General features: G+C 59.2%; 1 protein-coding gene across 11 annotated transcripts; it reads right to left on the bottom strand.

The window, feature by feature from the left end:
- Nucleotides 1-11: 11 nt before the first annotated feature.
- On the bottom strand, nt 12-26,151 carry WIZ (WIZ zinc finger). Of its 11 annotated transcripts, none has more exons than XM_072721348.1 (13): nt 25,971-26,146; nt 24,303-24,566; nt 19,264-19,336; nt 15,500-17,637; nt 13,954-14,277; nt 9,482-9,652; nt 8,121-8,624; nt 6,654-7,052; nt 5,516-6,067; nt 3,883-4,410; nt 3,261-3,680; nt 2,784-2,979; nt 12-1,758 (listed from the first exon to the last, which is right to left on the bottom strand). In XM_072721348.1, exons 2-13 carry the CDS (start codon nt 24,505-24,507, stop codon nt 1,599-1,601), a joined length of 5,670 nt encoding a protein of 1,889 aa, XP_072577449.1. In that variant the 5' UTR covers nt 24,508-24,566; nt 25,971-26,146; the 3' UTR covers nt 12-1,598. The 11 variants fall into 11 exon arrangements, with proteins under 11 accessions (XP_072577449.1, XP_025845528.1, XP_072577451.1 ...); XM_025989743.2 differs by lacking the exon at nt 25,971-26,146 and adding an exon at nt 25,339-25,440; XM_072721350.1 differs by lacking the exon at nt 6,654-7,052.
- Nucleotides 26,152-27,315: the final 1,164 nt, after the last annotated feature.

Below are 27,315 nucleotides of genomic sequence, written 5' to 3'. Positions count from 1 at the left end.
AGCCAACAAAATCTCTTAAAATCTCAGAAATGTTCAATAAACATTTGCAGAGCGAGAAAATAAATAACATCATGGAGCCAGCAGCTCCCTATTCCCCTCGTGTGATTCGGGTTCAGGGTGCTTGTGTCTCCAGACAAGTCATAGGTCTTGAAGGCAGGCTGGCCCCAGCTCTCCAAAGGCTGCCAGCAACTGTGCACTTCTCCCTCCCCACGCAGGTCCCCCACACCCTCCCTGGACAGCTTCTGCCCTTGGAGAGCCCTTCCGGCTTCATCACTTCATCCTGGCCCCCTTCCTAGACCAGCTGCCCAGAGTCTTGGTTCCTCTCCTCTGCTTACAGGAGCCGCTTCACCAGCCAGCCAACCAGCCAGAGCCCCCCACCAACCGTGCCATTGAAAGCCAACAGCTGGGAACTTGGGCTCATCCCCAGCTGGGTCTGGTGAGCTTGGCGGCCAACAGGAAAACCCAGGGCCTCCGGGGGCTCTGGGAGGAGGCGGCTCAATTCCAGCCCCGGCTGCCAGACGATGCCAGCCTGTCCACTCGACAGAAAAACACACGCTGGCCGCCTGCCCCGGGGTGTTTCCAGAAGAGAAATTTAATCTAATTTACATACTTCTAGGTACATCGATAACCAAAATGTGGCCACTGAAAAAAGTTAAAAGGTCAATCAGCTCCCGGTCTCTAGCTGGCCCAGGATTGCAAAATAAAAAGATCCACGTTCCTTATTCTCTACACAAAACGCGTTTTTAAAAAAGTGAAAGGTCTAGGGAGCTATACATAGAAAGCAACAGTGAAAAGAGGGAGGGGGGTGGGGGTGGGGGAGGAGAGTCCCATCCCCACCCCCTCCTGGGCCCCGGAGTCCCCCAAGGCTCTGGGGGGGCCTTGACATGGCAGGAGGCAGCTGTCAGCTCTGAGCTCTTCCAGGCTGGGAAGGCCCCTGGGAGGGGGCGGCCAACAAGGATTTCCGTGGCATCATGGGCTCAGTGGGGGGCTCCCGGGCCCCAGCAGGACCTCAGAGGGAGCGTGCCTTCCCCTGAGCAAGCACCGTGGCATGATGTGGTCGTTTGACTCAGGAACTGGGGGGCTGGGGCAGATCCCGGGTCTCACGAGGTGCGTGCGTGCATGTGTGTGTGTGTGTTTGCGTGTGTGTGTATATGTGTGTGTGCGCGTGAGTGCGTGTGAGAGGATATTCACAGGGGCAGGAGGGAACCAGGACAGGGGTCTTTGGGGTCTTTGCAAATGGCCACGGATGGCAAACATAGCCCCGCCTGGCTGCTAGATTCGGGGGAGCGCTGGCCTTCCTCCCCTTCACCAGATCAGCTGCCACCGCAAGAGACCTGGCCTCTGCCCCTGCTGGACCAGGTGGGCAAGGCTGAAGGAAGATGCGCTGTGTGTGGCCCAGAGCCCTCGGGCTGGGGGAAGGGCCGCTAGCTGGCTCCTGGCGCCCCGGCTGTAGTGTGCCCGGCCCCCAAGGGGTACCGGTTTGAGGTTTTGGCTTGCTCCTTTGGAAACGGAAAAGAAAGAGGAAGGAGAGGGTGGAAGAGACGGAGGAGAAAGAGGAGACAGAGGTGGCACGAGAGGGAATTTGGAATGCTTTTGTGTTAGGGTGCCTCTGCCGCCGCTGTCTGTGCCTGCGGGGCCCGGGGCTCCTCAGGCGGGGGGTCCGCTTTGGAGAAATTCATCTCCAGGATGTGCCGCTGTAAGTGCCGCACCCACTCCTCCTGGATAGAGAGGGGCCCCTGGAATTCCACCTCACAGAACCTGTGTGGAAGGAAGAGAGAGAGAGAGAGAGAGAGAGGAGTGGCCACTGCCATGAGGAGAGGCAGATGTGTAGCCCTGCCCATGTCCCTGAGCACACCTGCTGCTACTCAGTGTGGAGAGAACATGCCTGAGATTTCAGGGAAGGGGACCCAGAAGCCAGATATTTCCTCATGGTCAGCTCCCTGTACCCATTCCAGGATCAGGGTAAGGTCCCCTAAAGACCCCCATCTCTATGTTCAGGGCAGTCAGCTGGCTCTGATGCTGGGAAAGTGCCACTGCCAAGTGACTAAAGCATGTGATCTGAGAGGGGAGAGAAAGCCCAGAGAAGCAGATCCTACCCCGCCAGGCTTTAGGACAGATGGACAGCAGCTGGGGAAAGGGGGTCAGGCACTAACTCACTCCCACCCTGCTCATGCACCCAACTCACCAACTCCCCGGGCTTGAGGTCCCAAGGGAGGCCTCACAGAACAGGGGCTCAGGACCTGAGCTCATGACTCCAGAGACCTGGGTTCTAATCTTACTTCTGACTTGACCTATGTGGCCTGAGGCAGGCCACCTTAAGTCTCAGACTCAGTTTCCTGGCCTCTGATGTATGCCCGGACTCTGGTAAAAATGGACTAAGATCTATTTTTTTCTTAATCAGGCAAGTACTTGTTGAGTGCTTACCGTATGTCAGGCACAGTTCGAGTGCTTTATAAATATTCAACTTTTTAAATCCTCACAGCTAATCTGTTACCAACCCCATTGGTATAGGTGGGAATATGGAAGCATGGGGTGGGAAGCCCTTGCTCAAGGTCACAAGGCTGATGAGTGTCAAAGCCAGCACTGGAACCCTCAGGGTCCCAGCTCACTGCCCTGAGGTGATGCTGTTGAGAAGCTCTTAGCCTGGGTCCAGCCACACTCGAAGGCAGTCCTTGAGGCTCTATCTCTTGACCCCCACGAACCCATGTCCTTTTCAGAGGCACTTGGTGACCCAGCCCTAAGTGGGTGGTCTTTCTTCCCCACCCACCCAGGGGGCTGCATACCTGCACTTGAGGGTGTAGATGTTGCCAACAAACTTGACCAGTGATGTCTGGGGGGGCCGGGGTACCAAGGAGGGGACCGGCCGGACCCGGGGCGGGGGCTGCCGCACCTCCTCCAGCTTCTGCTGTAGATCATTGGCCTCTTCGCCCCCCCGGACCGCAGAGGCATCTGGAGGGCGGGCTTGTCGGCGCTCAAATTCTGAGGCGTGGAAAGGTACAGAGAGGGACAGGAGATAAGCCGGAGGGCAAGATTTCTGGGGAGGTTCCTGCCCTTTTTTATTTTTTTTTTAGGTTCCTGCCTTTAAAGCAAGATGGGACAGTTGGTGACTGGATGCTGCCTGGGCCTTGGGACAGGTTGGATTGTGGCCAGATGGGCAAACAGGTGAGAATGATCGGGGAAGTGACTAAGAGCAGATGCACAGTGGAGAATCCTGGTGGCAGGAGCCCCTTGCCCTTAAAACCCCCTCCACCAGCACTCACTGTTGATGTTCTGCCGCTGGTGCTCCTCGGCCTTCACAGTGCCCGGAGGGCTGGCTGCCAGAGGCCGCTCACCACTGTCTGCTGCCCGGCCAGCCTCAGGCCCTGGCTCACCCCCAGCACTACGGCCCACCACAGCCAGGCCCCCAGGTGCCAGCCCGAGGGGTGGCCGCTTGTCGCTGTCGCGGCCATGTCCGGCGCTGCGGAACTTCTTGGTGAAGGGGCGGCCGCCCTGGATGTAGCTGCGGTAAGCCCCCACCTTCTGAGGCCGGTGCTTGATCCACTCGCTCAGTGTCTCAATGGGTGAGCCGTTCACACACCACTCGGTCACGCCAAATTGCCGCAGGTGCGCCCGCGCGTGGCTGGCCAGGGCCTTGCGGTTTTCGAAGTAAAGGCCACACAGCTCACAGCAGGCCTCAGTGGCTGCAGGCAGAGGGGGTGTTGCTGAGTCCCAGCCCAAAGGGAACAAAAGTACCCAGAAGGCCCTGCCCAGGTCAGGAGTCAGTCCCGCCTCCCACTGGGGCCTTGCCACGGGCCTCTGCTGGGGGTCAGTGTATGTGCGGCACTGCCAGGCCCTGCGGGCCCCAGCAGATGCCCTCCCAGGACCCTGCCACCCACTGCTTACAGGAGTGGGAGGTCTTCTCGTGGAGGGTCTTTGCCTTGAAGGGCAGTTCGGTCTGGATGTAGGTCTTGGCCTTGACCTCTGCTGGGAGGAGGCGGTCCTCCTGCAGGGGCCGCTTGGCTGCCACTGAGCCCAGATAGCCAGTGGCTGTGGGCTTGGCACCAGTGATGGGCGCCAGGCTGAGCTCTCGAGGAACCTGGGCCGGCCCAGCTCCTGGTTTGCCTGGGCGGCCAGCCATTGGCACCAATGGCAGGGGGGCCTGCACAGGCCCAGGAGCAGCCGTGGGGGGCCCGTCCTCAGCCAAGGCAGGGGCCAGGTCTCCGGCTGGCGGCTCTTTCTTGATGAGGCACGGTTTGGACTTCTTCTTGAGGATCTCCCGCAGTGTGTCGATGGGCGAGCCGTTGACGGACCACTCGGTCACACCCATCTGCCGTAGGTGGGAACGCGCGTGGCTCGACAGGCCCTTGCGGTTCTCGAAGAATTCACCGCAGAACTCACAGCGGATGTCACGCACAGGCTCTGCCCGGGACGCTGCAGAGGGTCCAGGGTGGAGGGAGGGGAAGGAGAAGGAGGCAGCTGCTGCGGCGGGAGGCTCGAAGCTCAAGGCTAACATTAAGTGCCTGGCTGTCCCGTCCATGCAGCCCCAGACCCAAATGACCCACTCCCTCATCTGCTTCCAGGGGCCCTTGTGTACATTCAGCCCTTCTGCTTGCTCTGTCACCTCAAATTCACCTCATCTGGCTTCAAGATGATTCCCTGTGACACCAAGAAGCAGTGAGGAGCAAACCATCCCGGGCTCAGGCACTGGCTTGGCTGTGACCCCCTATGTTACACTGGGCCAACCACTTCCCCTCTGAGCCTCAGACTCCTCCTCTACAAAATGCAGATGAAAACCTCCACCGGGTGGGAGCAGCTCCAAGCATGTGGCACACAGCTGATATGAAATGCACATGAGCACCGAAGCAGAGGCCTGGGCCATCCTCGCCTGCTCAGCACACGACTCAGCCAATTCGAGCAGAGAGAACACAGTGACAAGGACAGTAAGACTACTGACTAAAGTATACATATGGCTCCGTTTAAGCGGGCACCGTGCTAAGTGGTTTACACTACTTTGGAACTACACGGAGCTGGGACCATGCTTATCTTCCACCTCCAAGAAGAGGAAACCTGCCCAAGGTCACATACTGCTGGAGTGGAAGAGCTGAGCACTTAATTTGAACTTGTCTCCAAATGTCAAGCACGTAGCAACCAGGAATGTCAGAAAGAGGGTGCAGCCGCCCACTCCCAGTGCCTATACTCCAGCCCATGGGAGAATCACTAACTGACCCATGTAATCCTTCTCCTTAGGAATCTGGTTGGTAGACACTACCAATCGACTGAAGATGGCCCGAGACGTAAAATCTTCTGGGCATCACTGAGTGGCACAATTCTGCCTCCCCAACATGGATGGAGACTCAAGGAGTAGCTCAGTTAGAGGCCTACAGAGCAGGATTGCACAGCTAACCCCTTGTCCTCTGGTTCTGGGTAGCCTCTGTTCTATTTCTACCCTGGGTGCTCAGGGTACCCATCAAATGAGGGGGGCGGGGGGAGACCCCTCTATGTGTTCTCACTGCCCTGCCCCTGGGGTCACACTTACACAGGTTCAGGGGGGCCATGTCTTCCCGTGGCGCCACCCAGGGACCCTCAGATGGGTGTGGCTCCCCATGAAGGGCCCCTGGTAGCATCTCCCGTTTGATCTCCACCCGCATTTGTTCAGGCTTCAGCTTCTTGGGCAGGGAAGGTGCGGCCAGGCCTGGGAACATCTTCCGGGCCGTGGGAGGAGGAGAGGCAGTTGGTGAGTGGCCCAGGGGGCTGCCTGGTGGCGGTGGCAACTTCTTGGCCAGGGGTGAGAGGTGAAGGTCTGCGGGGCTGCGGGCTTCCAGCGAGCTGCCAGGACCTCCGCTGCCCACCACCTTGGCCAGGGCTTTCGGGCTGGGCCCTGGTGGGTTAGGGGGGCCACCAGGCCGGGACTGGGTCCGTCTCTTGAGGATCTCCCGTAGTGTGTCAATGGGTGAGCCGTTGACATACCACTCAGTCACGCCCATCTGCCGCAGGTGCGAGCGCGCGTGACTTGATAGGCCCTTGCGGTTCTCGAAGAACTCACCGCAGAACTCGCAGCGGATGTCTCGAGCTGGTTCTGGGCCCGAGGCTGCAGCAGGAGAAAGGAGTAATTAGCATCATGGGGAATCATTAGCATCGTTGTCTGTGGGTCTCCTGGTCAGCTGGGCTGGGCAGCAGCATGCCCACAGGTTGGGATGGTGGTGGAGGGCAGGTGCAAGTGAGGGACTGAAGGGCAGGGGGCAACTCAGCAAGAGCGAGGGGAGGCTCCAGAGAGCGCATGGGCCCTCAGTCCTGGCAGAGGATGGAACCAAGACTCCACAGCTCTGCGGGTCCTGGGTCCCAACAAGGACAGGGGCAAGAGGGCAGGAAGTAGCAGCCTAAGTGCCAAATGCCATCCAGACCAGGGGCAACCATGGACACTTTTCACACCAAAAGGCAGCACCCCACCCTTGGCCTTCATTCTCAGGGAAGGTCACAGTCATGGAGGTCAAAGGCCAAGAGAGAGGGCCTAGCAGCCAACTGCCAACAAGATCTCTGGGCAGAACCAGCCCACTGCCAAGGGCCCCTGTCTACTCCCTGCCCTGGCAGGAAAGGAGTAGGGAGGGGGCTACGACCCCCCCGGGAGGGGCGCCAGGGCCCGCAGGGAGGAGGGAGCGGCTGAAGCGAGAACCTACAGAGGTTGAGAGGAGACGGCTCCACATCAGAGGCCCAGAAAATGCCGGCGGCTGCGGCGGCCGAGAGGTCCTGCTTCCCCCAGGGGCTGGCCGTACCCGCGGCCTTCAGCTTGGCCTTCTTGGCCGGCGGTGGGGGGGGGAGCAAGGAGAGGGCCGCAGAGGTGGGAGGAGGCCGCCCCAGCTGGGCCAGGGTGCCGCGCCCGGGTGGGAGGCGGATCTGGACGCCGTCCCTCCTGATGAGCCCGTGGAGCACGTCTATGGGGGATCCCTTGGCGTCCGGGTCGCTGACGCCCAGGTGGCGCAGGTGGGCGCGGGCGTGGCTGGACAGGCCCTTGCGGGTCTCAAACCAGGCACCGCACAGCTGGCAGTCCAGCTCTCTGCCCCCGTCACTATCTAAAGCTGCGGAGACAAAACACAGGGGGGGGTTCACGGCCGCCACCTTGGCCGGCCCTGGGGGACTGAGGCAAGAAGACCTGATATGATTTAAGGCTTCCCAGGCCATTCAGGGTTCAAGATTTGTGCCGCAGATTTATTTTAAGAGGTTTTGGGAAACAGAAAGTCCTGTTCCCTGCCTAGCCCTCTGGCATCAAGGTGAGTGTGGAGAGCTTAAGGATGTGGGGTGGAGAGGTGGTGGCCAAATTCCAGTGGCACAATCTGATGCTCCCAGGGCCTCTTCCCTGGGACCCCAGCGGTGGGAGCTGTGTGGGTGCAAAGCAGGGGCCCCACCCAGCTGCCGAGCATCATATAGCCAAGGGCAGACCTGCCCAGGGCCTTGCTCCCAAAAGCAGAGCAGACAATGGAAGCGGCTTCATGGGAACATGAGGTGCCAACTGGGATGCCCCATTGGGCAGGGGGCCAGACCTCGGGCTCATCCCAGACTAACATAAATGTGAGGGAAGGCCTGACTTCCGAAGGGATGCCATGCTAAACCTCCTCACTGTACCCGGGAGGGTGGGGGTGGTTCTTTCTAAACCCTTCTTTGCCATGCCCACAGGCAGCCCAGGAGGTCTGGCTCCACCCATGGGCACAGAAGTGCCTCTGCACAGACAGCCAGGAAGATGTGAAGACAGGGCCAACTACAAAACTTCCTGTCAGGTGGACCACCTCCCTGCCTGTAGGACCCAAGATGCCCTTCTGGGGAAGACAGGCCCACAGGACTTCTGGTTACCTTCATTCACTACCCCAACCCTCAGGCTCAGAGAAGGCCAAATGCCCCTAAGTGGTGAGGATGACCCTGGCAGGCTTAGCAGCCACAGCCAAACCTCCAGAGGGAAGAATAGCAAAGTAGAGTGGGAGGCAGATGATAATATGCTGCAAGGCCAGCCCAACAGGAGACACAGTGCTCTGACCAATATTCTGACCCAGTGGACCCAGGACCTAGGAGCTGTAGCCCCCACCATCCCCACCCTGGGCTCTGCAGCCCTCCCGGTGCCAGGACCTCCCTCAGCTCCCGGGACCCGCACTCACTGAGGTTCAGGGGCCCTTCATCCTCAGACTGAGGCCACTGTGCCTTTGGGGAGGCTGGCCGGGGGCTCAGGGACAGCTGGGGGCTCTTGTCCTCAGGATTCTTGGGGGTGGGGGAGCCCGCCAGGGCGAGTGGTGCCTTCTTGAGGAGTGGGGAGCTGGGTGGGTGGGCCAAGCCCTTGGTAGAGAAGCCAGGAGGTGACTTGATGGCCTTGTTGACAGCAGGGGCATCCAAGGGCTTGGCCAGGGCAAGCAAGCCAGGCCGGGGGGCACCGGCGACCACCTCCTTTGGTGAGTTGGACTTCTTAGACAGGCCTGGGGGCAGCCCAAGGGGTGTGTCAGGCAGGCCCTTCTGCTTCACAAGCTCGTAGAGGAGGTCAATGGGGGCACCGCTGCTCTCCGATTCGGCCACTCCCAGCTGACGCAGGTGGGAGCGTGCGTGGCTGGACAGGCCCTTGCGTGTCTCAAAGCAGGCACCGCAGACCTCGCAGGTGGTCAGACTCTGGGCTGGAGGGCGAGATGGAGGCCAAGAGAGCTGGCTGTGAGGTCCCTTAAGCCCTGCCCTCCCACTGCCCCTCCCCCCAGGATCCCACTTACCCAGGCTCCCTACAAGCCTCCCTGATCCTTAAAATGACCCTAATTAGGCAGGGATCAGCCTGTCCAGTTTGCAAATAAGGAAACTGAGTCTCAGAGAGGGAAGAGTTGTGCCAACGGCACACAGCAGGAGGCAGAGCCCTTCTGTGGCCCGGGCAGCAGAATGCCTTTCGGATATCCAACATACCAGGGTGTCCTGGCAACAGGTGTTCACACAAACACTGACCTGCCAGTCACAGTGCTTCCCAGAGCTGTCCTTGCCAGCCTCTGCAGCTCAACTCATGCCCCAAACACTGGGTTGGAGGCCCCAGCCAACAGTCCCTCTGGTGCCCTACACCCTGTCTTGTGCAGAGCCCTTATCACTGCCTGTGTCCTCCTCTGCCTCCCTGCTCTAAAACTTCAATAAGTCCAGCATAGTGCCTATCAACTACTTAATAATGATCTGAATATCAACATACAGACAAGACAATATCATACAAAAGATCACATAGCTAATGAGGGCCAAAATCAGCAAATAAATTGGGTCTGAGTGTGAGCTCCTGAAAACTGTGCTGTTTCCCTGGGTGCCCCTCCCCCACCCGGTGAGGGTATATCTCAAGGCCATGCATGCCCAGAGCAGCAGAAGCTGAACAGAAGACAGCCAGATGTCTCCTTAGGGCTTTGGGGTGAAGAGAAAGCTGTGGACCCCACACTAACCCCCAGGCCCAAGAGTTCCCTGTGAGTGTGACCAGCCGGGCCTGCACCCCCACCATGCCACCTGGGTCACTCACCCTTGAGATCTGGCAGCTCCTGCTTGCTGCCATGAGGAACCTCTGCAGCCACTTTGCTGCTCAGCCGATTGGCCACCTGTTCCAAGGGCCCAGGGACAGGCAGGCTCTTCTTGGGGAGCGGGGGGGAGCCCAAGTCCATGGCCACCATTGTGTTTTCCTCAGAACCCAGGCCTGTGAGGTCAGGAAGACAGGCTCAGCCCAGGCTGGGTGGGAGCTGTCTACTCCCATAAGGACTGAGAGTAGGGGCATGGAGCCTTCTTCCTCATCCTTGGCATCTGCTCTCACTCTGGGAGGCAACTCACCATATGAGAACAGAGGCTCCATCCAAACCCCCAGCACCAGTGAGATGCAGGGATGTCACGGCTGCCCACTGACAGCGGGGCCGAGGAGCAGTTTCCACCCACCAGAACACACACTGGTTGGGGCAGGGACTCCGATCCTAGACCTGACAAAGTATCTCTCTAGGCAGAACTTGTGCAGGGGAGCATGTCAGTCTTGGGAGCAGGTAGGTGGCAGTCAGAAGGGAGATCCAGTAAGAGAAGGCCTGAGTCAGAGGCCAGAGAAGCAATGCAGAGTTGACAAGCCAAGGACAGGAAGGAGGCTCCGCAGGACTCACGGGGGAATCTCCACCCCACAGGGCACCTGGGGCTGCGGAGGCGACTCGGGGCTGCCTAGTGGTCTGCTTATCACAAGCTGAGCCCTAAGTGGGGTAAGGGGAGAACTGGGAGCCCGGATCAGCCGAGATCTGAATGGGGACAGGAAAAGCGAGAATCACAGAACTTTGCAGGAAGTTTCCGAGGCCTCGGACAAGTCAGGAAGCCTCCCTGGATGAGGTGTACAGGAGAACAGGGAGTGGAAGGCATGTGTTCGCGGTCTACTCTTCTCGGAGAAGGGGGCCCGCGGGGCCTGCTGAGCCCCGGGTGTCGTGTTCAGGGCGGGGAGACAGCTCTGAGGCTGAAGAAAACTGTGTGTCAGATGGAGCTTTGCAGCCGGTCAGGCCTACGAGCAGGAAGCCATGAAGGTTCTCCGCTCGGCTGGAGTCCTACGGAGGCGAGCAGAAGGGAGGCAGGGGGGGCCACGAGGCCCGGGACACCGAGGACTTTGTCAAAGTCGCCGGGTGGAGTGGGCGCGTCTGTCAGATGGTGCAGGGACCGTGTCTGAAGTGACTCGGAGCGGGCTTCTGCGCCGCAGGGCCGGAGACTGTGGCGAGGGGCGCTCCCGGGGCTCCAAGGGGGACAGGGGACACCTGTCAGGCAGGGTGAGGGTCCCACGGAGCGGCGGCGGACAGTGTTTCTGAAGCCCGGGGCCCCGCGAGCTGCGACAGGAGGCCCCGGGCCCGCGCGACTGGAGGGCCTGGGGGGAGGGGGAGTCCCAGAGACCGGGCGGCGGGCGGCGGGCGGCGGGCGGCGGGCGGCGGGGGCGGCGGCAGGGGGCGGGCGGAATGCCGACTTTGCCCTCCCCGCACCCTCCCCGGCGCGGGCTCTTACCCGGCGCGGGCGCCGGCCCGGGCCCCGGCTCCGGCTCGGCCTTGGGCCCGTCCCGCGGCGGCGGCGGCGGCGGCGGGGGCGGGGGCGGCGGCGGCGGCGCGGGGAGGGCCGCGGGGCCCGGGCTCGGGGGGCTGGGCGGGGGCGCCCCAGCGGGCGCGCGCTCCCGGGCGCCCCCCGCGCGCGGCCCCGCCGCCGCCTTGCTCTCCGCTTTTGTCACTCGGCACTGGGCGGTGGAGGCGGCCATCTTGGCTCCGGCGCACGCGGGGCGGCCGCCCCAGGCGGGAGCAGCCGAGCGCCGAGCGCCGCCGCCGAGCCCGCTCCGTTCCGCCCCGCCCCTCGGGGCGCGCCCAGGGCGGCCGGCCGAGCGCCGAGCGCCGCGAGCGAGTGAGCGAAACGCTTGCCCGGGCCCCGCGGGCCGGGGGTGGGGGGGTGGGGCGGGAGCCTCAGGGAGCCGCCCGCACCCTGGCTCGGGGACGCACGCACGCCGCGCTGGGCGCGGCCGCCAACCGCACTCCCACCCCTGGCCTGGACGGGATGGGACGCTCTCCCCCCCGCCCCCGACCCCGAGCGCCCCTAAGGCTAAAATGGGAATCCTCGGACCACACGCATTTGCCTTCCCCGCGTCCAGCTTCCTGGAGCGCCCACGGGCGGAGCTAGGACCTGCCCGGGGGTCCTGTTCCATCCTCTATCCTGGAATTCTCCCTTCGTGTCGGAGATCTGGAAGACACCAGATCCCAGCTGGGAGGGCCCCACATCATCCTGATATCTAAATGTCCCCCCGACGCCGCCGGCGCTGTCCCGCAGTCCCGCGGAGCTCCCCACACGGTCGCGAGCACCCCATTCCAGGCACAACCTGCTTCTTCCCAACATCAAACCGATTGCCCCCAGCTGTTTCTTGACAGCTGGGTGGGGCCAGAATCTGACGGTTGCCCCGCCCCCAACCTGGCACCCGCCCCTACAGCCCACTTAGGTGCGAGATGCTTCTAGGAACAATCAGGGCAGGCCGGGTGCCCAGACCTAGCCTTAATCTTGGACATCCTTCTGGAAGGCAAGGCTTCCAGGCTCTTCGGAACCACCCATAAACAGCCCTCCAGCCCACCAGGTGTTAACTGAAAGACTGTTCAGAGCCACCCCACCCCCACCCCATCCCCCACCACGGACAAGGCCCGGACAGTACCAGACTGAATCCTGACACCCCAAAGACTTAGCCATCTCCATTAGCACTGACCGGGGGCTGCCACGTTGGTCTTCTAGTGGAAACAGGTTGACCAGAGCTGAGGCTGACTACTGGACACACCCTGCCATCCCTGAGGGGCTTGACCCAGTGCCAAGTAAGGAGTGTGAGCCTGACATTCAGACCTCTACCAGAGTGACAGAAGAAGAAGAAAAGAAGAAGAAGAAGAAGAAGAAGAAGAAGAAGAAGAAGAAGAAGAAGAAGAAGAAGAAGAAGAAGAAGAAGAAGAGCAAGCAAGCGGGGCTGTAGCTTACAGACTACCTCCTGTGTCCCCCAGCCATCCTCAGAGCCAGCTCCACTTCTCAGCCATCCCTGAGGCACTGCAAACCCAGCCAAGTGTGTGAGCTGAATGCCCAGGGGACAGCCTTCAGCAGAGGCAAGAAGCCTGAGGTCAGGTCCCTACTCTGGCTCTTTCCAAACTGTGTCCTCAACCAGCCACTCTGTCCTTTCTGTGCCTCAGATTCCTTGTCCAAGGAGGAGAGGGAGCTTTCACAGCACCACCCTCCACTTTGCAGACCCTCAGATGCCCTTTACTGGTAAGGGGGCTGGCAAATGGGTCCAGTGGAGTTCAGAGCACAGATGGAGGTAGGACCCTGGGAGCTCCAGGTAGGAGAAACCCAAGGAAACCTCAGTGCCACGCGGCCCCTAGACAGTTCCTCTGTTCAGAAACTTCTCCATTCCCCAGAGCCCACTGACTCCTCACTGCCAAGTTCTCTGCTTTGAGTTCAGTAAAGGCTCCTACAAAGTCAGGCTTTGCAAGGCTGGGTCCTACAGCTTTTTACTCCCCCAGTGGTGCCCAGCCCCAGGCTCCTTCACCAAAATATTACTTCCGGATTTTCCAAGCCATCTTCCACTGGAGAGACCACCGAACATGGTGTTCAGAAATCTAGCTCTGCTGCTTCGTGGCTATGTGGCAAAGCAGATGACCCACAGCTTCCTTGTCCACAAAACAGCAACACAGCAATCCTTAGCCCCACAGAGCTGTTTGAGGCATAAATGAGATAAAACCTTAGTATACAGCAAGTATTCAGTTATGGGAGGGGTTATCAATGCTGCTGGACAAAGTAGGCACTACTGAAAATCCAGAATGTAGACTCTAGCTCTGCAATGTTTGGCAGAATTACCACTAACCTTGCACTAGCCACGTTTCACATGCTCAACACCATATGTGGCCAGTAGTAACCTATGCGCAGAACACCTATCTAGAGAACCTTTCCACCTCATAAAGTTCTATAGGACAGTGCTGCTCTAGACAGATGATTTTAAGAGCAAGGATGCTGGAACCTGACCTGTCTGGAGTTTCAAGTCCCAGCTCCACCACTTCTGGCCATGTGTCCTTGGACCAGTTAATTAATTTCGTTGTGCCTCAGTTTCCTTATCTGTAAAATGGGGATAATAATAATAACACCTGCCTTATAGCATTGTTGTGAGGATGCAAATAAGCTTGTGTTTGTAAAATTCTTAGAACATATCTGGCTCCCAGTAGAAGGTGACTAAGCATGTGTGAAAATCACTGTCAGGTAGGGCAGGGATGAATTGGATCCAGGAGTAACCCTGGACCAGCCCCTGAATAAAACATAAATAACCTCTAAGTGGCATGGCAGTTGTGAGGACAGTTGTCAGTATACTTTGTAAAGTGACTTGAAACACTACCAGAAAAGTGGAGTGGCTGCCCCCTCCCACCTCCTCTCATCTCTCTGGGGCCCTGAGAAGGGTCAGGGCCCCACCCCATCCACACCCTCTCCCCTTACCATCTCCGTAGGCTGGCCCAGGGTCCTCAGCCCAGGTGGGTGGAAAGGGCACTGCGAGAGGTAAGCGGGGCCGACGCGAGGTCAGGAAGCCACTGGGTGACCCCCCAGGCTCGCAGCCCAGGGGGCTGGGGGGCCGCTCAGCAGCGGAGGTGGCCAACAGCTCTTGCAGGATGTTGATGGGTGACACGGTGAGCTCCCAGTTAGTGATGCCGAAGTCACGTAGGTGGGCCCGGGCGTGGCTAGAGAGGCCGGCTCGGGTGTCGAAGCCAGCCCCACAGAAGTCACAGCGCATTAGGCTGAAGGTGCCTGGGTCGAAGTTAGCCACTGTGGAGGAAGAGAGGATATGGACTGCCTGGAGGGGTGACCCACTGGCCCCAGCCCTCCCCGTTCCTGGGGTTGCTCCCCCTCCACAGATCACACAGCCAGTGCCATCCCTGACCCTAGACACCTCCCTTTCCCTTTGTCATTCATGCTCCTGCCTGCATCAGCTCCTGTCTGCTCCACGTGTTCTCCAATCCTCCCACTCCAGGAAGCCCTTTCTGCCTGACCTTCCAGGTTTCCCTTCACATAGTTCTCAGCATCAGGGACTCCACCCCCCAGAAACCCTCCTCCAGTTGTGCATTTGCAATCCTTTGGCTGAGTGTTTGATTAATATCCTTCCCGTGTCTAGAGCGCATGCCTATTTTTGCTCACTATCACTCCAGTGCTGTCAATGAAATCTTTGTTGAATGAAGAAATGGCCAAATGGATGGGATGTTCTCCTCTGGAGAGCCTGCTTGGATGCCCCCAGGTGGAGTCAGGGACCTCCTGTCCATTTCCTCAGACCCCAGTTTCCCCCATCACAGCCCTGGTCACTCACCATTGTAAGAACCTGGTTTTATGGCTGTCTGCTCCTGGCCCCTTACCCCCAGTACATGCACACTTGCACACATGCACGTGCGCGCGCACACACACACACACACACATACTCGTATGCACTCCCTCAAACAGCACACCAGCACCTCCCCCAAGTGGGATCCATGTCTGCCAGCGTCAGAACCACCCAGGGCACTCGTGTTGGAGACAGACCTCCAGAATCAGAACCCTGGTGCCTGGGAATCTCCATACCTCACAGGCTGCCCCGGGGGTTCTGAAGCCGGCCAGGGTCCCACACTCCTATTACTGGGCCGTGAACTCCAGGAGAGCAGGGACTGCTGTTTCCTTTTCTGCTGTGTCCCCAAGTGCCCAGAACAGAGGGGACCTCTCTCAATAAATATTTGTCGAATGAAGACATCAGTGAAATTCCCTGCCTGGGGCTGCCTCCTCTGCCCATACTCCTTCCTCCAGTTGCCGGAAGGGCCAGGGCATTGGGGCATCCCCACACCTCCACCGATGCGGTGGCCTTTGCCGCAGCTCCCAGTCTTCCAGAAGGGGAGGCCCTGACTTCCCCCTGCTTGGCACTATGGGATGATTTAGAGTGAGGATTGCTTGGTTCAGAACTCAGCTGCCCAGCTGTGCGTCTCTTGGGCCTCGGATGGAGGTGGGTGCCGGAGCGAAGCCGCCCTACCTTTTTTCTTCTTCTTCTGGAAGGAGAACCTGCGCTCAATGGCCTTCACCTCCTCGGCAGAGATGAAATGCCGCACATTGTAGCTCACGCCTACACGGTTCAGGTGGCCCCGGACATGGTTGGCCAAGCCGATGCCGTTGTGGAAGCGATCGGGGCAGTAGGGGCACTTCCGCTCCTCGTGCTTCAATGCCACTGCTGGGTCCCCATCGAGGAGCATGTCCAGCCCCAGTGGGCCGCCCAGCGGCGCATCCAGGAGCAAGAAGTCCAGGGGGTGGGCGCCCCCCAGCCCCAGCTCCTCAGGCTGCAGCCTTGGGGGCATCCTGGTCGCTGCAGCCATGACCTGTGGCCCCAGCTTTGCCAGCAGCACAAGTGGCACCATCCCTCGGAGCTGCTGCTGCTGTGCCCGAGAGGCCTCAGCTGCCCTCAGAGCTTTTCGGAAAGTCCGCTTCAGGTCCAGGGCCAGCTGTGGGATGAGGCCAGGGGCAGCTAAGGGTGGAAAGACCCCATTTTCAGGGGAAAAGTCCATCTCTGAGACCAGCGGTATGTCTTCCTCCTCCTCTTCACTCCAAGGGTGTCTCCGGTCCCCCAGCTGGGCTGGGAGCCCCTGCAGGTGGACCATGCTCTTGTTTCTACTGGGCTGTAAGGAGTAGGGGGCAGATGCCAGAGGGGAGGGAAAGGCTGGCCTTCCTGGGGGCCTTGGGTCTGAGCCGTGCAGAAGTGGCTTTGACAGTGGGAAATCCCTCACGCCCAGCTGCTGGCAGCCTGGGCCAAAGGCCAGGCTGGGGTCATATCCAGCAGGGTTCTCCTGCCATGTGGGGGCCAAGAGAGCTTCAGCTTTGCCAAAGTAGTCCTCAGCAGCATCAGGGAAGCGGGCATATGCATCCTGGCTGGTGCCTGGCTGGCTGGCAGGGTCCTCCTCGAAAGCCTCGGCGTCCTCCTCCCAGTGGGGATGGGCATGCGCAAGCCTCATGTGCTCCCTGAGCAGGCTCTCACTGGGCGCCGGGAAACCGCAGAAAACGCAGCCACTGAGCCCTGAGGAGGTTCGGTAGGGTCGATAGGTGAGGGTGGTAGCATCGGGGCCTGGGCTGCCAGCCCCACTGCCGCCCCCAAAGGGCTCCCTGGCAGGCTGGCCTGGAAGCTCGCGCACGTGCAGTTTGGCATGCTGCACAAAGGCCTTGGAGGAATTGGTGCCAAAGACACACTTGGGGCACTGCAGCCGTGCCTCCCGGCCCTCATCACCAGGCACCTGCTTCAGTTTCTGGATCTCTTCAATGATCTTCTCCCGGGAGGCCTGGTGCAACTGCCGGTGCTGCTCCAGGGCACTGGGGTCAGCAAAGGCCCAGCCGCACTCCCCACAGGCCAGCGGGGCCAAGTCAGCAGGTGGCTCCTGACCCGGCGCTCGGCGGTGCTGGCTCATGTGCTCCAGAAGGTGCTCCTTCTGCTTGAAGTAGATGCTGCACTCAATGCATGGGAACACGGCTGGCTCCTCATCCTCGTCCTCATCCGGGCTGGCCACCCCCTTGGCCACCTCCTCCAGCAGCTCACACAGGTAGGGCCCTGTCCGGATCGGGGAAGGCAAGGGCTGGAGCCGCTCCACGGACGCCTCCGAGTTCACCGTCCAGGTCTGTGTGGCCACCTCCGAGGCCGACCTAGGCAGGCCCCACTCAGATGGCTGAGCCAGCTCTTCGAGGTCTGCCAGGTGCTCCCTGGTGTCCACCACTGTCACATCCAACGTCTTAGTGGTGTCTTCTACCGGCACGAGCACCGTCCTGAAGGAGGTGAGGGGCAGGGGCTGGGGCGGCAGGTCCAGGTGCAGCCCAGCATCCTGGGGTGGGGCCGGCTCATCTGTATCTTGGAGCCAGTCGAACCTGGGGTGGCCCCGGGGGGCCTTCTCCAAGAGCTTTGCTTCACCCTGATGGTGCAAGAACCTTCTAGATCCCTCAAGCTCAATGTGGGGCTTCACAGTCCTCACAATGACTGAGTCCTCGAACCTCCGTTCAGATGGGATGCCCTCCCTGGCTTCCTGGACCAGGGGGTGCTCCCAGGACCCCTGGCCATCAGGGGGGCCGGGGAAGTGGCCCAGGAGGTGGGGTGGTGGGGAGCCCGGCTGGAAGTCCAGGCTGCCTCCATCCCAGCAACTGCAAGGAAGTGCCAATGGGGACAGGTTAGCCACAGGCCTCAATTTCTCTTCCTTGGGCAGGGGAGGGGGTTCCTCATAGGCAGCCTGAGATAAGCCCCAGAGACCCAGCCCGAGGGTGACCTCAGAGGGGCTGGGAGTGTGGAGGTGAGGGTGGGGAGGTAGGGGGAATAGATGTGGCCCTTCCAGAGCTATTAGACCAAAAAGCACCTTCAGCTCCCAGGATGCACCTGTCCATGTAGCCCAGCCCCGTTCCATGGTGGGAGAGTGTGCAGGGTCCACCAGTGGTCACACCAGGGTCACAGGGCATGTCCTCAAGTCTGGTGGCACAGTCAACTCTCATCTGTCCCGCAGGAAGACCAAGGCTCTGATCTGTGCCCCCAGCTGCCTAAGACCAAGAGGTTTTCCCCAAACCAAGGTGATTTAGTTCATTTAGCCTCACTTTCCAGCAAATGTGGTACAACTCTGTGGTATAAACAATTCAGGGAAATGCCCTTTCCCCCTGCAGCTCCCCTCTTGGAAGGGCAGAGTTAGTAGTGGTAGAAGGATCCTGCTCAGCCTCTGGCCCTAAGGACCCTGACCTCCTTGGGGGAAAGGGGGCAAAGCAACCTCACTGAGCCTCAGTTTTCCAATCCTAAAAATGAGAACGAGACCCCCAAGCCAGGAGCCTCTGTGTCCTTCTGCAACATCTAAGGAGCTTTCTCATATCCACAATAGAAGAAAAGTTCACATGAGGGATGTGCTCATTTAAATGGTCACAACTAGAGCCCTTCAAATGGGGACCTTGACTCGGACCCTGGGAAGTGTAGGGAGGACATGACTCCATGCTGGAGAAATGCTTCACTTTACCAGATGCCTGGTTTATGGTAAGCCCACAACCAACATGGGTTCTTATCATGACACTGATAAATCTCCCTTCGTTTTCAGGACTCTGCCTCCAAGAGGGGCTATCGATTACGCCCACCAAAAAGTGCAGAAAGGGGTTCCATTGAGAGGCAGAGCAGAAAACACAGGGTCATCTCTCTCAGCCCCATTGGTGATACCAACAGGACCACCCACCCTCCAGGTCCATGACAAAGATTAGAGGGGGAAACCCGTGCCAAGAGGCTAGTACACAGCAAGCGCTCAACTAATGGGAGCTCTCATTGACACATCGCAATGTTTATTACATATTAGCACCCACCCAGACTTTATAAAGGGTTGCTGCTGTCACCACTATTGTCATTTCCTGCTCCTGTCCAACCTCTCTGGGGTCCTCAAAGCCAGTTTGTGAGATGCATCTTAGGGACTTTATTTTACAGATGGGGAAACTGAGGCTTAGAAAGGACTGACATCATTCTAAGGGTCATCTGGCAGAGACAGGACTCCAAGGGTCTAACCTTCAGGCTCCTGTCCCTCTGGCCCTGCTCCTGGCAGGGATAATGAGAGTTGACTGTCTGTGTTCAACCCAGTTTTCCCCACCCCCTGCACATGCCCAGGGGCTTGCCTGCTGGGAGCCATCTCCTCCTGCCTGGCCTCCTGATTCCCTCCTTTCCCCTTCTCACTCCCCAGGGGCTTCCTTTGGGGCCTAGGCACATCCTGCTTGCCCCCCTGCCCTCCCTGAGGTCAGGGCCAGCGTGGCACTCACCAGCTGCTGATCCGATGGGTGGCGGAGGTGGCACGGGGGAGGGCTTCGCTGAGGCCAGGATGGGGCTGCCCGTCTGCAACAGAGAGGGGAGACCCTGAGGGGCTGGGGTCCCCCTGGCCGGGGTCCTTCACAACACCCCAGCTCTGGGAGCCCTGCCGGGCACCTCGAAGGGCCTAGCCGGCTCCGCACCCCTCTCTGAGAGGCCTTTGGCCTCTGCACTCCTGAGCCCTGAAAGGAGTCTCTTTGGAGGAGTCTCCTGGGGGACCCTGGGGCTTCCTGCCTTCAACCCTTCTCTCTTTACTCCCACCCAGCAAGCCAAGGTGATTCTTAAAAATCATACCCTGGTAAAAACTCCCCTGACTTATTATACCTATGATAAAAACCAGATTCCTGACCACTACCTACAAAGCCCTGTGGCGAGGTGGGACCTCTGCAGGTCTCTCCAGCCTTGATTCCCTTTCCTTGCCTTTGCTGGCTCTGTCCTGACTCCTCTTGATGCCTCAAGCCCACCCAACTTTTCCTGGCCCCAGGGCCTCAATATTGGCTATTCCTTCTGTCTGGAGAGTCCTTCCGTGCTCGCTTCAGCAGCACATATACTAAAATTGGAGAGTCCTTCCCTGGCCACTGACCAACGTGAGCCTCTATGACTTTCTCTCTTGTCACCTGTTTCATTCCTCTCTTCACCCTCTCCCAAATTGCCTGGTTCCTCTTATGGATTACGGTTTGCCTGCGCCCCTGCTGGCACTTGAGCACCCCCTGAGGGAGGAGACTTTTTCAGCCTCATTCACTGTAGCCTCCCAGTGCCTGGCACACAGCGGGTGCTCAACCAATACTTGCCAGATGATGAATGAGGAACTCTAAGCCTGAGCTGCAGAGTGCCTGTCCCTGCCTCCCAGGCCCCCTTCCAGGCTTCAGTCCTAGAATCAAATCCCCTCCTGGGACCCCTCACACAGATAGAGCCAACTCTCCATTATCCGCCTGTGGAGCCAACGCCTGGAGCGACCACAGGAATCCTGGCCTGTGCCTCCTCTGCCTGCCACACTCGCCTGACATGGGTGAATGTGCCAGTTGGGGTACAGGCCAACTGCCTGGGCCAAGGTTAACACACGGGGGGAACTTGTGCCCCGTCCAGAGCCTGACAGATGCAATTGCTGGATTAGCTTCAACTGGAGGATGGTCCAGAAAGAGGGCTAGGGCCAGGGCTAGTTCTTTTTCTGATCCCCCATGGTTCAATTTGCCCAGGAAATTGAGAGCTGTCAGGAGCCAAAGAATTAAAAGTGCCATCAGGGGTAGCGTGGGGGATCAGAAAGTCATGGTCACTGGCTAAGGGTCTTTCTACTGCGCCTCAGAGAAGGTCTGTGACTGTCACATGGCTTCTGGAAGGTGAGGGTGGCAATGGGGGTACATAAATTTGCACTATCGAGAGCAGTTTCTCAACCATGACTTTCTGTGCACTGGCCTCTCCCCACTAGATGCTGGTAACCCCCCGGCCCCTGGCCCTGCAGTCATGACAACCAAAAATGGCTATAGGCACTGCCAAAGCATCCCTTGCAGGCAGAATGGCCGCCATTTGAGGACCCCTGGAGTAGGCTGATGGGGAGCAGGGCCAGGCAGGTATATGTTCGGGTGCCAGGGTGAGTGTCAGGGTGGGAGGTCGAGGTGAATGTTAGAGAAGGTGTGAGGGTTAGGAAAGCAAGGCCTGGACCAGCCAAGGGAGAGAGACCCCACCAAAATGGGGTCTCTTGAGAACACAAGATCAGAAATGTGAGCTCCTCTGGGAGGGCAAGTGATTCAGTGGCAACAAGATCCTGCACAGCCTAGAGGTGCAGGTCTGAGGGTTTGGGCATCCTGCTTCTGAGATTCTGGGACCCCAGCTGCCGAGATTCTGGGCGTCCCAGATTCGTTGGTTCTGCGATTGGCGTTGTCTAAGGATTCCACGAGCCAGGGGGCTGTGTTGGCCTCTTTGAGCAGCTCCAGCGAGGCTCCTATTTTTAGTGGCAGCATTTTGGAAGAAGCAGGCCAAGCAAGGCCCCGTGTCTAAGACACCTGGGGGCTGGGGGGCTTGCCCAGAGGCCTCCATAGCTGGCGGGGATCCAGAAGTCCCTGCAGGTCAGACGAGGTGCCTGGATGCAGCCCTTGGTAGTGGCCACGCCAAAGGGCCCTCATGGACTCCTGCTATCTGCGGGTCCCCGAGAGGGTTTGAAAATGAGAGAGGAAAAATGATAAGGGTATCCGCAAGCAGCTTCAACCCCAAGCCAGGCAGCTTGGCATCATGGCCAAGAATATAGACTTTAGAGGTAGACAGATCCAAGTTCAAGGCCCAGTGGTGACCGAAGGGCACGCCTTTCCCACCTGTTTCCTCCTCTGTATAAAGGAAACAGCTACCACCCATCTCGCAGGGCCAGCGACGGATGCCAAGGAGATCACACAGTACATGCTCCATCCAGAGAGGCGGCGATGGGGGGAAGGAAGGGCTGTGAGGGTGCCTGGGACGGGGGTCAGGGCTGGCTCGGAGTCATCCCAGGTTGCAAGCTGAAGGCTGGACCAAGAGCCTCAGGTCTGCGCACTCCATGCTCTGGTTTCCTCCCCAGCCTGGGGTCCCACGTGAGGGCAGAAATAATGTGTCGTTCATCCTCTGGCCCCCTGGTCTCAAGGCCAGGCATGCACCAGACTCTATCCATCCATGTGGACGCTCTCAGCCCCCCAAGACTTGGCTGTACCCAGGAGGCCAAAGAGAGGCCAAATATCAGGCGGGGGCTGCAAAGAGGCAGTGGGGGCTCCAAGCCAATAGCCATAACATAGGCCAGAGAAGGCAGTGGAAGTATCCATGTCCAGGTGGAGAAGTTTGCAAGTAGCTGCTCCAGGGGTACCCCCTGGTGGTCCCTGAGGGCAGGGTCGGGGTGAGGGAGGGCCCGGGCTTCAGGGTGGAACAGCAGTCCCAGAGGCTGTTCCTATTTATAGGCATCACAAGACTCCTAGGGCAGGTGCCTGAGCCAGGAAGGGGGGTCAAGCAGGCTGAGAGGGCAGCGGGGGAGGCGCTGTGTCCCAAGCCTAGGCCCTCCTCTAACCTCCAGGCTGTGACCCCGCGCAAGTCAAGCCACCCCTGTCCCATGCCCCCAGTTGCTCAAGGACATCGTTAAGGGTGGGCTTGGGCCCCTTTGGCAGCCACATTCCCTTCCTCCCCAGGCACATGCACTGGAGCCTGATTGAGGGAGGAAGGAAGCACCTACCTACCCACCTGCTCACCATCCCCCTCTCATGCCAGACCTGGGGTTTCTGCCTGGCAGAGAAGTGACAGATTCCTCAGAACCAGACCCAGAGAGGACTCTGGGACCCTAGATCCTGCTTCCCTGGGACTGTCACAAAATCAAGGTCTCAGGTCTGCCCTGGCCAGCCATGTGACCTGAGACCTGAACATGGTCCTGCCAATCTCTGGGCCCTGGTTACTAATGATTTGGAGGAGGGGCTTGCTAAGGTTCCCTGAGCACTGATACTCTCACCCTCAGCGGCCTCACCCTGTCATCCCCCTGTGTAACACCTTCGGGTGCCACCCATCACCTCCATGCCATAGCTTATATGGAATCTGATGCCTAGACTTCCTTTGCTCTCTGTCTGACTCACTGTTCCTCATCCAGGACCCCAGGATGGCCTCCAGGCTGGGCCTAGCTGGGCTTCACCCACTGCAGCCCCAGCGACTGTGTCCTAACACCCGGTGACTAGTTTGTCTACCCAGTGCCTGATGGTGAGGATGGAGCGTGTGCGTGGTCCCAAGAAGGTGCTCTGTAAATATCCAAACATCGTGCATATTGCTAATGGTGACTTGGGGCAGGTCAAGGATGTCTTGACACAGGGTGGTGGTTAAAGATGAGAGCTGTCAAGCCAGGTTACTGCCAGCTGTGGGACCATGGGCTCCTTAGGGCTTGGGGTTTCCCATCTCTAGCATGGGATGATTGTAACTGAGGCTACCCCACAGGAATCTTTTAAGAATGACATGAGATGATCATATAAAGGGCTTGGCATGTAGGAAACTCCTGATGAGGTACATGAAGTTTCCTGGAAACCAAGGCCTATAGGGCAGGCCAAGCAGATGAAGGGAGACATCTGGTACATCAGCCTGCACTGCCCCCAGCACTCTGCTCTTCCTGCCTGGTCCTTGAACACACCAGGCTCCTCCTCACCGCAGGACCTTTGCACCTGCTGTTCCCACCACCTGGCTTGTCTTTCCCGCCATTCATTCAATGCTCCATTCAAATTCCACCCACTCAAGGAGGATTCCCAGGTCCTCCGGGCATGATCCCGGCACTCTGTTTATTACCTTCACAGCATCTGTCACTACCTGCCCTTATGTTATTTATATAGTTGCTTGTTGTCTATCTCTCCTACTACAATGTCAGGCCTCTGTGGGAAGGGAGTTTTGCCTCTTTTGTTTATGGCTGTATCCCCAGCACCTAGAACATAGCCTGACACATAATAGTTGCTGAGTATTTAATGAATGAATAACAAATCGTGAGGTGGGGACAGTGTGAGATCCCCTTTTGCTGGGTAAACCGAGGCACAAAGGGGTTAGCTGGTGTCCCTAATTACCCAGTCTCTCCCCAGCCACTAGAGGGCCCAAGCTGTTTTGGTCCATGGCTCAGGAGCAGGACTCACCAAGACAGTGCAGCAAGAGGGAGCTGGGATATACATGGAATGGGGTATGCCTGGGGAGCAAATGGGCTCTCAGGGCAGGATGCTGGTCCACTAATTGGACCCCAATTAGTGTGCTCAGAGGAGGGAATCAGGCAGATCTGAGGTCAAGTCCCAGGTCCTTGCTACCCACCGGGTTGGGGGGGGGGGCATTCATCAGGTCATTGGCTCCCAGGGCCTCTATTTTCACAACTGTTAAATGGGAAAATAATCAGAGTACAAAGAGAAGGCTCTGGGCCCAAACAGAATTAGGATCCCATCTCAACTCCTGCTGAGGTGGGTGACTTAGCCCTCTCTGAACCTCAGGGACCAGGCTGGATGCTCCCCCAGAGCCACAGGGCCCATCCTCTTACCAGAAATGCCACCTCTGCCATCCAGAATGTCTCGGGGTCCCTCCTTGGTGACAGGCAGGTAATGAGTGGACCGGAAGATGCCACCTTCCCCTTCAGCAGCCTCGGCCCCACCTTCGATGTCTTCCCTTGGTGCTGGGCCAGGCAGTCTCTCAGGACCACGAGGGCGATCTGGGGCGGCCAGGCCGCCTGCCAGGGGCCCATCCATGGATGCTCTCTGCCTGGCTCCACTCAGCTCCGGGGCTGGCTCAGCAAGGCATTGTAGGCCTGGGGGCAGAGAGACAGGTGCTTAGGGGATGTGGGAAAGGGATGCTGCCTCAGTTTCTCCTTCCTTGAAGCCCCAGTCCTCACCCTTGCTGCTCAGTGCCTCAGTTTACCTCCCAGCCCAGGAGAGCTAAGTAAATGGTGCTGAGGCCATATCTATAGCATAGTATCCCAGTTGGCCTGTAGCCTCAGTATGCCTCAGTCTCCCCGCTGGTACCTCCTCTTTACACAGCTCCTGCACTGTACTGCCTCAGTTTACCCTATTTTTACACATGCAAACTCATCCACCTTGTTTTCTTCCAGTATTAATCCTTTCACTTCTCCCAGGCGCCTCCCTTCATTCACACACTGCTGCACTTTTCCCAATTGTGCCCTCGCTTCCATGCACATGCATCTCCTATGCCCATGCCCCGGCATGAATCCCAGTCACTTCTGCACACTGATCCTATACACTATCTCAAGTGCCCCCATCATTACCTCTGCACTTTTCCCACACTCCAGCCCCCATCCCCTCAGGACCTTAGGGTTCACCAGCATTAACCCTTTCACCCTCACACGCAGCCTCAAGTGACCCCAGCATTAACCCCTTCTCTTCTCCCCAAATCACCCCTCATGCATACCCAGCCTGGGCTCTTCCATCCCACCCTCCCAAGATTTCTCTAGTCTGCGGACAAAAACGACGGATAGGGCTCCTGGTCCAGAAATGAGGACCCTGGGGAGGCCATGTGTGTGTGTGGGGGGGGGGGTGGGTGCTGTCCTCTACACCTATAAATACCTTCAAGGTAACGGCGGAAAGTGAAGGGCAGGAATGAGGCGCCCTCCCCAGGGAGATGGTGGGGAGGCCGGGCCCAGGCAACCGGGGCGGGGCCCGGGCTCCAGGCCTGGCTGCAGGCGCTGCCCTCGGGGGCCTGGGGGCTCCCAAGGGGCTAGTCCGTGGCCTGGCAGTCGTGGCGGGGGTCCCTGCCCAGGCCCAGAGGAAGCACCTGCGGGTGCCCACCGGGTGGGCACTGCCCGCGGGGAACAGGCGGGACCGCAACTTCGGAGAGCACTTTGGCAGCGTGGGAAGGGGCCTCCCGCCTGGACGCCCCCCGGGGGTCGCAGGGGTAGGGGCGGCGCCGCGCCAGCGCACCCCTCGTTGGGCCAGGGTCCGGGAGACGCTCCCTCCGCCCGTGCACTTCGGGGCAGGAGACCCCGTGGGACGCGCCGAGGTGGGGGGACACCTGCCCCAAGACCCCCGCTCCTCCCCCCCCCAGAACGGCCCCGCCCCCGGCCAGGCCCCGCCCCTGCCGGCCCCGCCCCCGCCCCCCGCCCCGGGGGGTCCCGCCTGGCCCGGCCCGGCCCCGGCCTCCCCCTCCCCGTGCCGGCTCCGCCCCGCCCGCGGGCTCCCCAGGCCGGGCCGGGCCTCACCGGGGAGGCGGTGCCGCCGGCCAGGCGCCGGGGTTCGAAGCTCCCCTCTTCGGTGCGGCCGTCGCTGCCGCTACCGCCGCTGCTGCTCCCGGTGCCGGTGCCGCGGCCTCCGCAGCCGCCGCCGCCTCCACCGCTCGGGGGACATTGTCCCTTTAAATCGCTCCCCCCGCCGCCCCGCCCCCCCGGCGCGCCGCCGTGACCTCAGCGCGACAGCCCCGCCGCGCCGCCATGATGGGGAGGTCCAGGCCCCCCCACCCCACCCCCCCCCCGCGCCGCCCGGGGGGGGGCGGTCAGCGGGCGCGCCGCCATGTTGGGAGTGGCCAGGCAGGTCACCCTTAAAGGGGCCGCGCGGCCTGAGAGTCCAGGGAGGGTCTGTTTCCATGACAACACACTTGTCCCCCTGCCCCCAATAGCTCCTCATCACCCTACTGGTTCTTCCAATGCTAGGCCTACTAATAGCACCAGAAGAGTGAGGAGGAGGCAGAGAAGTTCCCCCATGGGTCATTTATAGGTCATTGAAAACTCCATCCAGCCAATCCGTATCCTTCAGTCCCTTGCCCCCAATCAGCTACCTTCCAACCACAAGTCTTCTCTCTCCTCTCCCATTATCCAAACTGGACTTCAGCACCTCCGTGTCCCTAGAACTGCCGCAGGTGCCCATGCTAAGCGCCCCTTTCTCCATCCAACCCCAAGGATCCCAGCCTCCAAAACTACCCCATCATGAATACATAACAGATCTGCTTTCTTCCATCCACCACCCATTCATCTCTCCACCCATTCATCCAGTCAACCATTCATCTATCTATTCAGCCAATTAACCAACTATCCACCATCCATCCAAACACTCAAACCTCCCATCCACCTCCTATCTACACACTCACCCATCCACCACTCAACCAACGTCTGGTCCTGTCAGCGTTAGCCACCCACCCAAATTCCCATTCACCCATCTGAACACCCACTCAACCCATCCATCCACTCCCAACTACCTGCCCATCCACCCACCACCCAAGTAAATACATATCCAAACAAGCAAGGAAGCATCCACCCATCGCTACACACATCCTTTCACCCAGCCACGCAGACACCCATCCTTTAGTTGCACATTTACTTGTCTCCACTAGGGTGTAATTTCCATGAGGACAGGAGTCCCGTCTGCCTAGTTCATTATTGTTTCCCCACTGCCTAGCTCAAGAGTCTTAGGAGGCCCCAACAAATATTCATACGATGTATATAACCAGTTACTCAACTAGAGCAAATATTTATTTCCTACTGAGATCCAGGCCTTTTCTAGGCAGACATAACTGTCCCAGCTAACTGCCTACTTACTCACCTACCAGGGCAG

Source organism: Vulpes vulpes, chromosome 9 (assembly GCF_048418805.1).
Source record: "Vulpes vulpes isolate BD-2025 chromosome 9, VulVul3, whole genome shotgun sequence".
Taxonomy (NCBI): domain Eukaryota; kingdom Metazoa; phylum Chordata; class Mammalia; order Carnivora; family Canidae; genus Vulpes; species Vulpes vulpes.
This window is presented reverse-complemented; position numbering and strand designations above follow the sequence as displayed.

What these genes read in the sequence shown, in the direction of transcription:
- WIZ (XM_072721348.1), bottom strand. Translation starts at nt 24,507, where the DNA reads ATGGATGGGCCCCTGGCAGGCGGCCTGGCCGCCCCAGATCGCCCTCGT. An exon ending in TGGCAGAGGTGGCATTTCTG is followed by an intron (nt 19,337 to 24,302) that starts GTAAGAGGATGG and finishes TCTCTGTTGCAG; the next exon opens with ACGGGCAGCCCCATCCTGGC. An exon ending in TGGGCCAGCCTACGGAGATG is followed by an intron (nt 9,653 to 13,953) that starts GTAAGGGGAGAG and finishes CTGACCTCACAG; the next exon opens with GCCTGGGTTCTGAGGAAAAC.